This window comes from Vigna umbellata, chromosome 8 (assembly GCF_029865625.1).
Source record: "Vigna umbellata cultivar VRB3 chromosome 8, Vumbellata_1.0, whole genome shotgun sequence".
NCBI classification, from domain to species: Eukaryota; Viridiplantae; Streptophyta; class Magnoliopsida; order Fabales; family Fabaceae; genus Vigna; species Vigna umbellata.
The window spans coordinates 45,409,613-45,425,039 of NC_142172.1; the positions used below are offsets into that span (position 1 = coordinate 45,409,613).

General features: G+C 29.3%; 2 protein-coding genes and 1 pseudogene across 3 annotated transcripts; 1 reads left to right on the forward strand and 2 right to left on the reverse strand.

The window, feature by feature from the left end:
* Positions 1–239: 239 nt before the first annotated feature.
* On the forward strand, positions 240–2,029 carry LOC124832130 (UDP-glycosyltransferase 84B2 pseudogene; annotated as a pseudogene).
* A 5,529-nt stretch (positions 2,030–7,558) lies between these two features.
* On the reverse strand, positions 7,559–9,295 carry LOC124832140 (gallate 1-beta-glucosyltransferase 84A24-like). The gene has a single exon (XM_088097619.1). The coding sequence runs from the start codon at positions 9,085–9,087 to the stop codon at positions 7,648–7,650; it is 1,440 nt and encodes a 479-aa protein (XP_087953745.1). The 5' UTR covers positions 9,088–9,295; the 3' UTR covers positions 7,559–7,647.
* Positions 9,296–11,307: 2,012 nt separating this feature from the next.
* LOC124832134 (uncharacterized) lies at positions 11,308–13,449 on the reverse strand. 2 transcript variants are annotated; one of them, XM_088096191.1, is made up of 3 exons: positions 13,394–13,449; positions 12,438–13,053; positions 11,308–12,267 (listed from the first exon to the last, which is right to left on the reverse strand). In XM_088096191.1, exons 2-3 carry the CDS (start codon positions 13,011–13,013, stop codon positions 11,512–11,514), a joined length of 1,332 nt encoding a protein of 443 aa, XP_087952317.1. In that variant the 5' UTR covers positions 13,014–13,053; positions 13,394–13,449; the 3' UTR covers positions 11,308–11,511. The 2 variants fall into 2 exon arrangements, with proteins under 2 accessions (XP_087952317.1, XP_087952318.1); XM_088096192.1 differs by having other exon boundaries at positions 12,438–13,056.
* Between the last annotated feature and the right edge of the window lie 1,978 nt (positions 13,450–15,427).

Below are 15,427 nucleotides of genomic sequence, written 5' to 3' on the forward strand. Positions count from 1 at the left end.
TACATTTTCTCTTCTACTACATACAGGTAGTAAAAAAGATTTAAGTTGATGCGAGAGTATATATATAATGTAAAATTAAACATTAACAAATAATTCAATAATAATAATTAATAAAATAATATTTTTTATTAAAATAGATTTTAAATCACAATCATACATATTAAAAAAAAATAAATTGAACTTAATTTGACAAAATCATTTTATTAAAGAAAAATTTCAAACAATTTGAGAAAAGTGGGTTTCAAAATACAACTTTCCTTATGCATATGACCATGGTCTGAATGGGTAATTATTTGTCGGATCCAGTTTAATTTTCTTTATTTTCTTTATTTTGAGATGTAATTTCCCTTATTTGAGTATTGACCTACAAGGGACATTATAAATGGCCATTATTGTAGTCCTTTTTTCATCTCTCAGCTTCCTCCATCAAAACACGGTTTGTGAATCCAAGCCAATCCATGGAAGAGCTTCACGTTCTTCTGGTCGCTTTTTCTGCCCAAGGTCACATCAACCCTCTGCTTAGGCTAGGCAAAACCCTACTAACCCGAGGCCTCCACGTCACCCTTGCCACCACCGAATTAGTTTACCACCGCGTCTTCAAATCCTCCACCGCAGACGCCGCCACCGTCCCTACTTCCATCACCATCAACGGAATCCAAGTCATTTTTTTCGCCGATGGCTTTGGAACCGGCCAAGTCAAGGCCACCCTCGACTCGTACATGGAACTAATAGGAAAATTCGGTCCCATTAATCTCTCCAACCTCATTGAAACCCACTTCCTTAACGCTTCCAAAAAACTCGCTTGCATCATCAACAACCCCTTTGTCCCATGGGTTGCAGATGTAGCTGCTGACTATAACATCCCTTGTGCATGTCTCTGGATCCAACCCTGCGCTCTCTACGCCATATACTACCGTTTCTACAACAACTTAAACGACTTCCCCACTCTCGAAAACCCTTCCATGAGTGTCAAGTTACCCGGTCTTCCGTTGCTACAACCGCAAGACCTTCCTTCTTTTGTTCTCCCATCAAACCCTTTTGGAAGCATACCCAAGGTGCTTTCCGAGATGCTACAACACACGAAAAAGCTGAAGTGGGTACTCGCAAACTCTTTCCACGAATTGGAGAAAGATGTAATAGATTCCATGGCTGAGTTATGCCCCATCACAGCGGTTGGTCCTCTGGTTCCTCCCTCCTTACTTGACCAAGATGAAAACGAAGATGTGGGAATCGAAATGTGGAAACCACAGGACTCGTGCATGGAGTGGCTCAACCACCAACCTCCTTCTTCGGTTATATACGTCTCGTTTGGGAGCCTCATCGTGTTTACCGCTCAGCAACTGGAGAGTATAGCTAAGGCTTTGAAGAACAGTAACAAAGCTTTTCTTTGGGTGATCAAGAACAAAGAAGGAGAAGAAGCGGTTCCGCTGCCAGAAGGGTTTGTCGAAGAGAGCAAAGAACAGGGCATGGTGGTGCCATGGTGCCCGCAAACCAAGGTACTCAGTCACCCTGCGATAGCGTGTTTCTTAACGCACTGTGGTTGGAATTCCATGTTGGAAGCCATAACCACGGGCACGACCATGATTGCTTGGCCTCAGTGGACCGACCAACCCACAAACGCGAAACTGATTTCCGATGTGTTTCGTTTGGGGGTTCGGCTCACGCCGGGGAATGATGGGTTTGTGGCGACGGAGGAAGTTGAACGGGCTATTGAACAGGTTTTTGCGACAGAGGAGTTCAAGAGGAACGCGTCGGAGTTGAAACGGGCTGCGAGAGAAGCTGTGGCTCACGGTGGCTCGTCGGACCGAAATATCCAATCCTTTGTGGATGAAATTATTGGTAGAAAATTAGACACTTAGTTCTTGGATATGACACACAAACCCGAGACTAGTGTCATCGTTTAAAGTGGAAAAACTCTTTTTTGATACCTCTATCTCATCAATTTTATTTTTATAATGGTATTAATAATTTAATTAAAAGTTAATGAAATGTAATTTCAAGTATGAAGTAATATATAATTAATTGTGAAGGGCTTATTATTTTTTATTAATTTCAGTAACTAATGTTTTTTCTCATTTATTGTCCATTCATGTTATAATATTCTTTCAAAATAACTATGAATGACCTATGGTAATTTTAACATTATTTTTGGATCATTTGCTCCTTTTCTTGTCTTATAAGGAAACTTGTTTATCATGGTTTTAAAATTGCTCTTACCATAGTTAAGTACATTGAATCAGTCTTTATAACGTCTATACCATGTTTATTTTGGTATCTATTTATCTTACAATTTTATCCTTTAAATATATGTCTTAAATATAGAAGGTTTTTTTTATCTACATTTATCATCAAATTTTACCTTTTCAATACGAAATTTTTTAAAATAAAATAAACATTTTATCAATTTTATTACCTTTCTTAATATAATTTTTTTATTTCACATTTAATTATCCTTTTATTTAAAAATTATCTATAAAATACATAAAAATTATTTAAATGAAATAATAAAATTGTTTCTATTGAATTTTATAATTTTAAAGTAACAATAATAAATTTTTATTATTATAAAGAAATATGGGTAACACATATGTTTTGGTGTGTATATATATATATATATATATATATATATATATATATATATATATATATATATATATATATATATATATATAATGAGGATAAGCTTCATGTGATTTATTTTAAATACGTGTATTTATTAACTTTTACAAAAATGTTTATTAATTAAAGATATTTTACAATAATAATAACTACTTGAACTACAAAAATATTTGTACACATACATAGCACACTGTTAAAGAATTTAAATAATAATTAATTTAAATAATTAAAAATAATTAGTAATTTTAGTGAGTAATTTAAATACTAATTTATAAATTAAAAATTATTAATAACTAATTTATATTTTATTATTATTAAAAATTATAATTAATTTTTAAATTAGTAAGTAAAATAATTTTTATTATGAATTAATATTTAAATTAGTCATTAACATTAATTATCAAAATTTTGACTCAAGGAAATTAATCTCTGGTCTTTATTTAAAAAATTAGTCTATGAATTGATTTTTAAATATATTTTTTTAACAAAATCACCAAAAACATGTTTATAATTCAGTTCTTCGAAAATCAAATTCCAAACTAATACACTAAAAATGTCATTTAAATAAATTTTTAGTGAAAAAATATTTTTGAGAATACTAGATAAACCCTAATATCTAAAAGAATATCTTATCATGAAGGTTTTGTTTTATTTCATCATTGTTATTATAATTACTGACCGATAATTACATAATGAATAACTTTTAATAATTTTTTAGAGAAAAAAGTATTTATTTTATTAAAATTCATTAAATGTAATAAACTAATTAATAATATCATAAATTTGAATATGTTTAAAAAATAATTACAAAACTGAATAATTTAAATAACAATTATATTTAATAAAATTACGTGCATGTGTATTTCATGAAAAAACAGTAATTACTAATAAAATTTACAATATATAAATTCTTAAAAAATGTAACAATTAGTATAATATATTTATAAGTAATATAATGTGTTTTATAATAAAATAAAAAATTCCTATTTTCTCATAAACATTACAAAAAAGTGAAGTAGCATTTCAGAAAATTTCAAGTTCAATTAAAAGTTACTTTTCACTCATAATTATATTTTATAAAAAAAAATACTATTTGTATTTATTTAGTATTATTTACACATTTAGTTTTCAGCTTCAATTCCTTGGTAATATTTTTGAGTTATTGTCCAACCTAACAATCATGAAGGAATGAGGAAGAATACATACAAAAACTATCATGTTATGGGAAAGAGAGTACATTCAAACTTAATATTAAGATGAAGAAATCTTCATAAATTACATTTATCTGGTCTCACTCTCTTTTAACATTAAATAATTCTACTATTCTTATCTTAAAAGGTAAAGAATGTACAACTTTTGGTATACTTGAATCAGTTTGTTAACATTTATTTTAGTTCATAATTATACCAACTAACTAAGCAATAAATAAATACAGATATTTATTAATAAAAAACTTTTGGACCAATTAATATTATTTTTAATCTGTTACATCAACTTCGAGGCTTCTGAACGGACTTTTATAGGGTCGTGTGTTTCCATGTCTGTGACATAGGTTAAATGAAAGCTTCTATGTATTGTATTGTCATCTTCTCATAACTTCTTCACTTAAATGATAAAATATTGATGAGAAAATTAATGTTCTTTTTCTCTCACTCACAGAAGTTGACTTTGCCTGAGATACAATACATTTTTTTCTTTTTTTTTATTTTTTATTATCTTTTATTTAATTCAAACAATCTTATTTTTATTTTATTTTTTTCTCAAACTCACTTCCTTCATTCCACCCAGATGATTCATCTTTAGAGACATCCTGAATCTAAATGAGTAGACATTATGACTTTCTGGGTTTTAGTCATCAAGTTTCATAATTTGTTTTAAAATTTTATAATTTCCATACTTTTTACGAGTAGCCGTTATTTTTTATGGATTTTTGATTTAACTATTTTAAATTTACTGAATATAAAACTTTTATCTTATTTTCAGTTTTATTAAAAAAATTATCTGTATTCATCTTGTTTTGAATATTAATTAAATAATCATTTTTAAAATGGAAACCATAATAAATAAAATATTTATTTTATTAAGTATTTAATTATTAAATTATGGCATTAAATAATACTTAAATAAAGGTTAAATAATTATATAAAATAATTAAATGTATATCTTAAAAGTAAATTACAAAATTAGGAATGAAAGAAAATTTAATATAAATACATTAAATTATCTAATAAATTGAACATATTTTAATATTTAAAACCAAAACTGAGTAGTTTTTTAACAGAAGTATATTTCAAAATTTGAATTGTCATTGATTTTTTTTTTTCAACAATTATTAGTAAGAGATATTATTTTTTTTTCAACCATTTTAGTTCGAACCAAGAAGCTTGTTGGTATTATAATCAGAGAAATGCATAATTCTTTTTAGGGTTAAATATGTTTTTAGTCCTTAAACTATTGGCCGTTTCTGGTTTTCGTCCCTCTTCCAAACTAAGGTACGATTTGGTCCTCATTCTTTAAAAAAATGTTCGTTTTAGTCGAAAACTGGAATTGCATAATAAGTTGTGACGTTTTCTATATAAAATTGATAGAATAAATATTTATGTACCAAAGTTGTATAAACCGAGGGGATGTATACAATATTATCTATAATAACATATAAGAAGAATTCTCTCACACGCATTATATTCTTATTCTATTTTTAATTATATTTTAAAACTAAATTTTCTTATAAAAGTATATGAAAAGAATGTACATTTAATGTTCGTATTTTATTTTAATTTATATTTTAAATTGGGAAAGAAATAAATTATGGAAATATTATAAGTGATTACTGTGTAATAATCTGTTATTGTTTTATAGAATCATCAGTGGTATTGTTTTTTTAAATCTCTATTCCAGCGCACGAAGCCAAAATTTAAAATTGAAATTAATGTTAGATAGCGTGTTTTCCTAAACAACAAATGTCGTGTGTTTTCTTGTGCTCTAGACACAATGGTGTTAAATCTTAAACATACCTTCCACCTCACATTCAAAAAAATCACATTGTTTTCACCAACTTGCTATTAGAATTAGTTTATGATTTTTTATATTAAATATGTTTTTGTTAGTCAATTTTTAATGAAAATTAGAATTAATATTTTTTTAAACTTTAAACAGATTTAGTTTTATCTTTAAATTTATGTGAATTTAATTTTTATAACCAAATTTTATTAACATTATTTTAGGTTTTAAAAGTATTTCTTAATTAACATTGAAAAAAAATGTGTAAATAATATAAATCATTTAAATATTATCATGAAATACGTTGGAAACGTTTAATGAACTTAACAACGTTTAATTAAAAAGATTAAATTTATATATTTATAAAGTTGAACAAACTAAATTAGACTAAAATTATAAAAAAAAATAAAAACTAATTGTAATTTTTACTTTTTGTTATAAAAGTGTTTATTGGAAAATTTGGTCACATATGAGCATTGAGTGCCTTTCGTACTGTGTAGTTGTGATTTGAACGAAAATAGCTTATGTGGACCAAAATAGAGTCGAATGATGAAACTTGTTTTTGTTGTGATGTGAAGGTATCAACGTCAATGTCTTGAGTAAAAGGATGGTGATTTGAATAGTCGTTTGGAGGTGTGAATAGTAATGTCATAATAAACAAATGAGATGAGAGGAGAATATACAAAATAAATAAAAAATTAAGATAACAATAAAAAAAAAATCAACGTATGTATTTGACTATTCTGTTTATTTTCAGTTTCGACTTTTTCTATTATTCTTTTCCATTCTATTTTAATTTTCACTGAAAAATTAAGCACCACATTATTCTTTATCTGGTCCCGAGTATAATAGGTACAGCCAGTAGAAGTCTTTTGTAGTTTTCTATAACTTATACATGATAAGATTATGTTTGGTGTGTTTCACAGCCAGTAGAAGTCTTTTGTAGTTTTCTATAACTTATATATTTTCTTTATTTCTCAATGAAATATGAATCATTTATATAATATTATTTTAAATAAATATATTTTTTTGAGATTTTCTAGAGTTATACAAATTTAAATGTTTTTATTTTATTTATAATCTATTTCATTATTAAAGTAAACTTCTACGGACAAAAACTTTTTATAAACTTTGTATTCATAATTTTATAATATATATTTACATTTTAAAGCATAATTACAGAGAAACACTACAAACAAACAAGAAACGTGTGAAACGTTACAGAGAAATACTACAAACGAGATACGTGTGAAAATTCTGTCAAACAATGTAAGTAACAAGGACAACCACGTAACCAAGATGTTGACTATATTATTACACACAAAAAATTATATCAAAATTTATTTAGTTTCATGCATGACAATGAAATCATGAGATTTACTTTACACGTAATGAAATTTGATTTTATAAAAATCTAAATGTTTGGTTGTCGTTGAATATAACCAATTTTTTTTTAAAATATCAACTTGATTTGAAATGGCATAGTTTAGTATTAAGTTAAGACATCTACATTTAAGTTTTTTATAAAACGAAAATATCTAAACATAATTTTTAAAACACTATCAATTTTGACCAAAATTAATGTTGTAAAGGTCTTTCTAAACATGTGGCTTGAGGGTGAAACCTCTTGTCCTAGTAAAATCGAATTTGGTTTAGGTTAAAGATCTTCAACCGCAAGAGAAAATGCAATTTTAGCTGAAAAAAACGAAGTTCAAATCTGAAGAGAAAAAACGAATAATTTTTCGGATACAACACTTTCTCGCATAAAATCAATTTGATTAGAAGTGTTTTTAAATTCAATTAAATCATTGTTTTTTAAATTTAATTTTTTGAGACATAGTTTTTTGAGAATTATAATTTATGGAAATTCCATGAGATTGATTGTCAGAAACAATAAATGCAGAGACAATCTGGTACTGAGTTAGATGAGTGAGCCAAGTTAATTAACTTTTGCTTTCATTTATGAGGACGGGACATTTAATAATTTATTTATCTATTCCACCCAGAATACTATTTCTTCATGAAGCATCATTTATTGATACTAACAGCTCCACGTTCTTTTATGTCTCTGAGAAACGCATCAAGATTCCTGGCAGATGAACCATTCGCAGCCACTGCGACCTCTGCAGCCTTCTTCCACTTGAACGCGTTTTGCTTTAACTCCTCTGCTTTTGGCCCTACCGTTGCTTCCAATAAGCGCTTCTTCACCTCGTCTCTGCTCACCAGTTTCTTTTCAGCCTGCCCATAACCCAGTTTAATGGCCACCCCATAAACATCCACCAAGAACTTTGCATTTGTCACCTGATCACCCCATGCTGGAAATGTCAACATCGGCACTCCCAATGCCACACCTTCCATCGAAGAATTCCAACCACAGTGTGTCACAAAACATGCCACCGAACCATGACCCAACACTTCCTCTTGTGGGCTCCACTGCACAACTTTCCCCTTCTCTCTCGTATCCTCCAAGAACCCATAAGGAAGAACGTAGGGCGGAAGCCCAAACTCCTTAACAGGTGGTTTCAGAACCCACAAAAACGAGACCTGAGAGTCCAATAATCCATGTGCAATTTCCGTCACTTGTTCTTGCGGCAGACACACGATACTCCCGAAGGAGATGTACACCACAGATGCCTCTGCCCTTGAGTTCAACCACTCCATGCAATCATCACTCTTCCAAAAATCACCACGGATATCACTTGTGTCTGTTGCTGTTGGGATCTTGAACAAAGGACCAATGGGTCTTATATCCACAAACTCTGAAAGATACTTTATGTAATCACTTTCTAGTTCGTCGAAACTATCCACCAGCACACAGAATGGCTTGGATAAGTTCTTAAACTGTTCCAGTATGACCGTCCCTAGAGCTGGATATGGACTAAAAGGATGCAGAAAGTCCGGAACTTCATTGTACTTAAGGACTACAGAAGGCAATTGAACATCAAGATAAGGATCGGCATGAGAAGGAAAAGGTAGCAGTTTGTGGAAATAACTATAGTAAGCTGTTAAGACAGCAGCAGATTGAACCCATAAGACGGCAGAAGGAATACCATGGTCGGCAGCTACATCACAAACCCATGGAACAAAGGGGTTGTTTATGATGCATGAAATAGGGTGGTTTGCCTCGGCATGCTCCCTGATGACTTGGGAAACATATTGTCTCCCAAAACGCTCAACCTGAGCACTGAAGTCAGTGAGACTTCTCATCTTGGAACCATCAGCATCAACATCCGTCATGCCACCATCTTCAAAGAATTCGAACTTGAGAAAACCATCGCCGATTGGAGTGACTGATTTGTGAGTGATGTTGTTTGTAGTTCGCATTTGTTTCCCAGCGATTTCTGTGGTGGAGAAGGTTACAAACAAACCATTAGCAGCAAGGAACTTGGCAAGTCTAAGGAAAGGGTTTATATGACCTTGTCCTGGGTAGGAGACCATGAGCACGTGAATGGTATCTTCGGAGTCCATTTTTCACTCAGTTTTTGTATTTCTTAGTGTATACAGCTGTAGCACCCAGCGATTAAATAGGAGGAAAAAGTGTTCAGGTGGCCTGGTGGCTAACACCCATCTGCAACACGGTGTTAATACACAGGCACCTTATCTAGAGAAGTAAAGTATATTATTTTTTTAGAGAAGTGATACATAAGATACTTTTACTAGGACATAAGAATAAAATTATCGTGTAAAGTTTTATATTTTTTTGAAGAAAAAAAAATAATATTAAATAAATGTAAAAAATTTAGACGTGTTAAATAATTATTCTTTTTACTTTTTTAATGGACGTTGAAAGGATGTAGAATGGTAAGGGGCAAGACATTTACGTTCATTAAAAAAAAGACTATATAAAAAATAGTTATTTAAAATACACTTTTAAAAAATGTAAAAAATAGAAAACAGAATAATATAAAATAAATATATATATATATTTTTGTTAAAGTATATATATATATATTAAATTAATTGAAATCCATGTAAAAGTTTCCTTTTCAATATTTTACCCCTATGTCATACAAGGCTATTTTGAATACTAGTACCATAAAGAATAATTTATAATGTAAGTACAAGTTTAAAACCCGTGAGTACAGCTGTATATTTTTTTAATGTTTTTTTATAATACTTTACTAATTTGAAAATTATTTGAGTTATATTTATTATATTATCAAGAAAGTATTTTATCATTTATTTTATACATTAATATTATTTTCATTTTATTAATAATATTTTTAAGTGATAGTTTACACAGTACAGAAAGTAATTTTAATAAAAATTAAAAGATAATTATTTTTGTAATGTATTAATAAATATAATTAAAATTTTGATATGATTTTGAATATTTAAAAAATTGTTACATCGGAATAGTTTTTAAATGATTTTAATTAATTTCTGTATTTCAGTATTTTTTTAATAAAGTAGCATTACATTGTTTTATATATGATAATAATATAGTGATAAGTATATGTTAGGTGGTTTTTTTAGAAGTGTTTAATGTTTTCTGAAGTAATATCTAGGTCATAAAATTATGTAAGATTTTTAAATATAATTTATTATTAGGGATGAGAAAGGTTAAGCTTGGCGCCAGTCTCTGTGGGTTAATCGGGCAATTCTTTTATTTGAAAAGCTTTGACCCACTATAGAAACATGTTGAATGAGCTCCAGTATCCTCATCCGTAACTCTTATATTCATATTTAGTAGTATTAGTATCCTCATCATAACTCTTGTGAGACATTACTGTTCCACACCTAAAAAACAAAATTCAGTGAAATACAAACAAGGTATAAGAGATAAATATCAACAAACACAAACACAACAACGGAAAACTAGGTAGTAAAACAAATAAATACAAGAAAAAAAAATAGAAGAAAAAAGTATTATTGCAAACCAAACCACCAAGATTAACCAGCTGTAAGACTAAGGGGAGTTTCCCCTCTTTTTAACAAGCTGTAAAAAATATTGTATCATGTCTCTTTTTAATATTATTTTTCCGTAAATTATAAATATGACAGGTTGTGGTGGTTATAGTTTGTCATATTTTATTTCGTAGATTTATTTTATTAAAGTATGAGAGAGAGTGTGTGTGTGTGTGTTAGTGTGGATAGTAGGTAACTCTGGAGTGAGTGAGCACAATTTAAAGATAATTATTTATACCAAGAATTAAGACAATAAAGTTATATATATATATAATAATAATAATAATAATAATAATAATAATAATAACTTATTATTTCAACTAATTATTTTGTATAATTTAAGTTTAAAACTGTCATATTACAAGACGTTTTTTTCAATAGCTTTCATTTTAATTTCATTTAAGGACTTAAGGTAATCAAATATAAATTATTTTATGTGACAAAAAAATAATTGTATAATAAGTGTAGACAAAATTAAGGTATATGTGAATAATTACTCACTTTTTTAATTGTGATTATTTCTTTTTTCAAAAGAAAAGTGTAAGTTCCAAGGGTTTATCTTTTGATTAGTACCATCTAATTGTTTGACACTGTATTAAATAAATTAAATGGACGAGGTTGTGTATAAGAAAAGTAGGCATTGCTGTGAGAAATTACTGAAGCTAAAAAAAAAGTAATAAAAATTTAATTTTTTTAGGGTTTAATTTATTATAGCGATAACATGAGAATGGAAAGGTTGCATCACTGTCAGACCAACTTTTTAACATATTTTTAATAAAATTAGATGACAAAAAGTAAAATTAAAATTTTGTAACTGAAGAAAATTACAATGACAAAGAAACCATATTATCATAGTATTGGCCTAATAATGAAGATTAGAGAATAACATTAAAACTTGAATTATGCAAACTAAGTCTTGAATATGTGAAACTAATCCAACTACAAAAGTGAAGCAAACGGAGCATGGAAATAAGCAAGATTTGGTTATTTTTGTGCTCGGAAATGCCTCAGCAGATTAGGAACAAATGGTGCGAAGCAGCCAGACATTATACATAGCCATGCTAACATGTAGGAAATCCTGTCATCGCTTGGTACAAGGTGAAGCATGGATCCACTGTAGTTGAATGACATGCAAAATGACATCAAAGACAAAAGATATTCCCCAGGAAAGCCAGACGTTAGCCAAATGATCATATGAAAAGAGGTAAAATATCCAATGCTGTTGCCCAGAATAAACAACAAAAATGTTGTTTTTGATTTTGTAGCAACGATGGATTTTCCAGCACTGTATTGGTGTGTGTCTTCCGTCCAAACTCCTCCAGGGGGACTAAGCACAGCCTGATAGGTTGCTGTCATCATAAGTGCAGCTACGGTTACCAGTATAGTACGCACATCATTTGTAGAATCCCTGTTAGGTTTGTATGCAAATAACTCCTCAAAAGTTCTTTTAGGTAGATTTGATTCTTCATCAGTGCAGTTCCTTGGAGGAACATGGGTTCCATGAACGATCTCCACTTCCAAGGGTTGCCCTATTCTACCAGCTTTATTCTCATTCTCATTCTCATTGTCCTTTCCACTCTTAGCTCCTGCTTTCACAAGGCTTCTGTAAATTTCTAAATCACCGGCTTCGCTTTGGAATACCGTAAGAACATCAAGAGGGGTCATTCCTCTCTCGTTCACCGGATTCACCACCATCACTTCTTTCGCAACATCATCCTCAACCAACAACAGATCAACTATCTGCGCTCCAAATTCTACTAATTATATATGCTCTAACATCATCCAATATCAATTATGCTAATGATTCAGATTATTATTTTATTCAGAATTCTGGCATCAAAGTAATATTACTATAAATTTTTATGCTTTATTCTTTATGTAAATGATCTTAAATCTCTTGAATCAGATACCTGGTATTGCTTCCTTGACGCAGCGAGATGCAAGACAGTATTTGCTTGGTTGTCTTTGTCATTCAACACTTCTCCTTCTATCTTCCATCCCTTTGCGTGTTCCAACAGCAACTTAACAGCATCAAAGTGGTTGTTTTTTACCGCAATATGAAGCGGAGTTTCCCCTCTGGCCGTTTTGCTTTGAACAGTGAGTGGAGCAGCAGAGAGCAACGCCGTCATAACATGGATCCTTCCTTTGACAGAGGCACAGTGGAGAGGAAGGGTTCCCTCCCTCCCCTGAATGTGACACAGTTGATGGTCAACTTTGAGAAGCTCAAGCACGACCTGAACATGGCCATTGGCAGAGGCCAGGTGCATGGGAGTATACCCATCTTGGTTGACTTCATACACAAATTGCTTCTTCAGTTCCAACATTTTTTGTACGAAAGAAACGTGACCACACATTGATGCAATGTGTAGAGGAGTTTGAGCTCCAAGCAAGGCAATACTATCCAGCACCAATATGTCTTCTCTCATCAACCTTTCAAGTTCGTCAACGTTTCCTGTCTCTGCAGCTTTAGTCATTCTCCCATCCATTTCCTTGCAGAAACTTTTCCAGCACCACCAAACAATGCTTCTGCTTCAATCATAATAAAATTTTTACAACATTCACAATCATTCCATTCTTTAAAATTATAAAACTCCTTTTTCTTAATTAGGTTTATAGTACTTTATTGTCTAAATAGTTACCGATAAAAAAAACTCCACATAATAATTCATATAAAAATCCTATACTTACTAAACTCGCGAGTTAACTCGGATGACTAAACTCAGAATTAAACTCGATTTTAATGTAAACTCGGTAATAAGGGGTAGAATGGTGAACTCATAAAACTCGGCAATTTTGCAAGTAAGTTGAGTTCGAAGAAATTTTTTTATAAAATCCACAACAACATGCGAGGGTGAAGAAAATTCACTGATAAGGAGATTAGGATTCCACTCTTGTTTTTCTGCTGCCCCGCACTGGCTGGTTCCGCTATCCGTCGAGTCACAGACAGTTGCCTTCGGTCTTCGTCGTCTGCTGCAGGTTGGGTGGAGAAAAGTGGTGGGAGAGGTGGGATTTAAATTGCTCTGCTGGGAGTACAAGCTGGGTTGAGTGGACTAAGGAAGGAGACCACGTAAGTGGTGGGAGGGTGAGATCGTAATTGTCTTCATTATACTTGTTTCATGTACGATTACATCATATTATTTCTTTATATTTTTTATTAACTGTTTTTTTTTATTAAAATAAAAGGAGAAAATAAATGAAGTAATTATAAATGTAATAATGGATAATGAAGTATTGTTTTTAGTTATGAAGTTTGTGATACTTTATTTTAGAGGATTTATTCTATTAAAATATGTGATGTTACAAATAAGATTAACATATAGTTTTTGACATTGTTTTATGAACTATAATATTATATGATGATGTAATGTTTTTCAAAATACTAAAAGATGTTTTTCATTGATGTCATGCTTTCCCGAACCTGTTCTGTATATCATTGTTTTATTATTTATTTTCACTCAAGCCATAGATTTTCTCCCTTAAAAATAATTAGTCAAATATATAAGACTTTGTCTCTAAAATTTTCTTTTTTAAAAAAAACTTTACAGACCACCGCCCTCGTAGTCATCGTCTGCTGCAAGATGGGAGTAGAAGCATAATCTAATTTATACTATATTATCTATACATAATTTTTTAATTGAAATTTTTAATTAAAACTTAGAAGTTTAAATATTAAATAGAAATTATTTCGATCTCAAAAAATTTTTATATTATATATATATATATATATATATATAATATAATGTAACTAATTAAAATTATCCCAAAAAAACAATTTCATCACATCATGTTTTCTTCCATTTTTTTAATTGATTTTTTTTTAAATGTTGAAGTCCCGCGTGCCAAATTATAATATATAATTGAGTGCAAATATCATTTTACAAGTCGATTTTGTTGAGTTGAGTTAGGCTTAAAATCACTTTCTAATAAATTACCATGTTTTTTTTTATTTTATATTTATTATATTTTTAAGTCTTATTTATTATTTTTCCAAGCGTAAAAATCATATTTTAAACTATATAAATTTAAATCTAAACTAAAATTTCTAATTAATAGATTTTACTCTATGATAATTATCAATTATTAGTCATGGAATAATATTATTTTCAAGAGTAATTGTCGAATAAAATTAATTTCAGGAAATACTTTTCTCTTATTAAGTTGCATGTTTTATCTTAATATTTTTAACGACCAGTATATATTATATGTCAAAATAATTAAAATTTATAATTATTTTGTTAACGAAGTTATCAATTGTATCTATAAAAAATAATATATATATATATATATATATATATATATATATATATATATATATATATATATATATATATATATATATACTCGCTTATAACTTTCACAACAAATGTTTAATGTAGTTAAGCGAGGTTGTGCACTGCTACATAGTTGGCAAAAGAGAAAGTTATTCTTTTGTGGTGACAACACACACCCTCACACAAAAAAGGGAGAAAATAGTTTTTTTCTAAATTTTTCAGATTTCGTTAGGAAGAATTCTAATTTTGAGGTGAGTGACACATGAGACATAAAACACTACAAAAGAAAATTTGCAGTTCTATACAATCAAAATTTATATATAAAATGGTTGTAGATAATGTTAATATGAATTTTTCTGTATGTAATTTCTATGTATAATTATATACGAAAATATAAATATAATTTTATATATAATTATATATGAAAATATTCAAATATAATTTGTGTATATACGAAAATATCCATATATAATTATATATGGAATTCAAGTAAATCCGTATGTAACTTCTTTTGCAATTTAATTAAATTGATTTTTATAATAGTTATATGATTAATATAAAATTTTGAACATTAAAATTTTTAATAAAATTTTAAATAATAATTACAAGAATAATTGTGCTTAAAATAA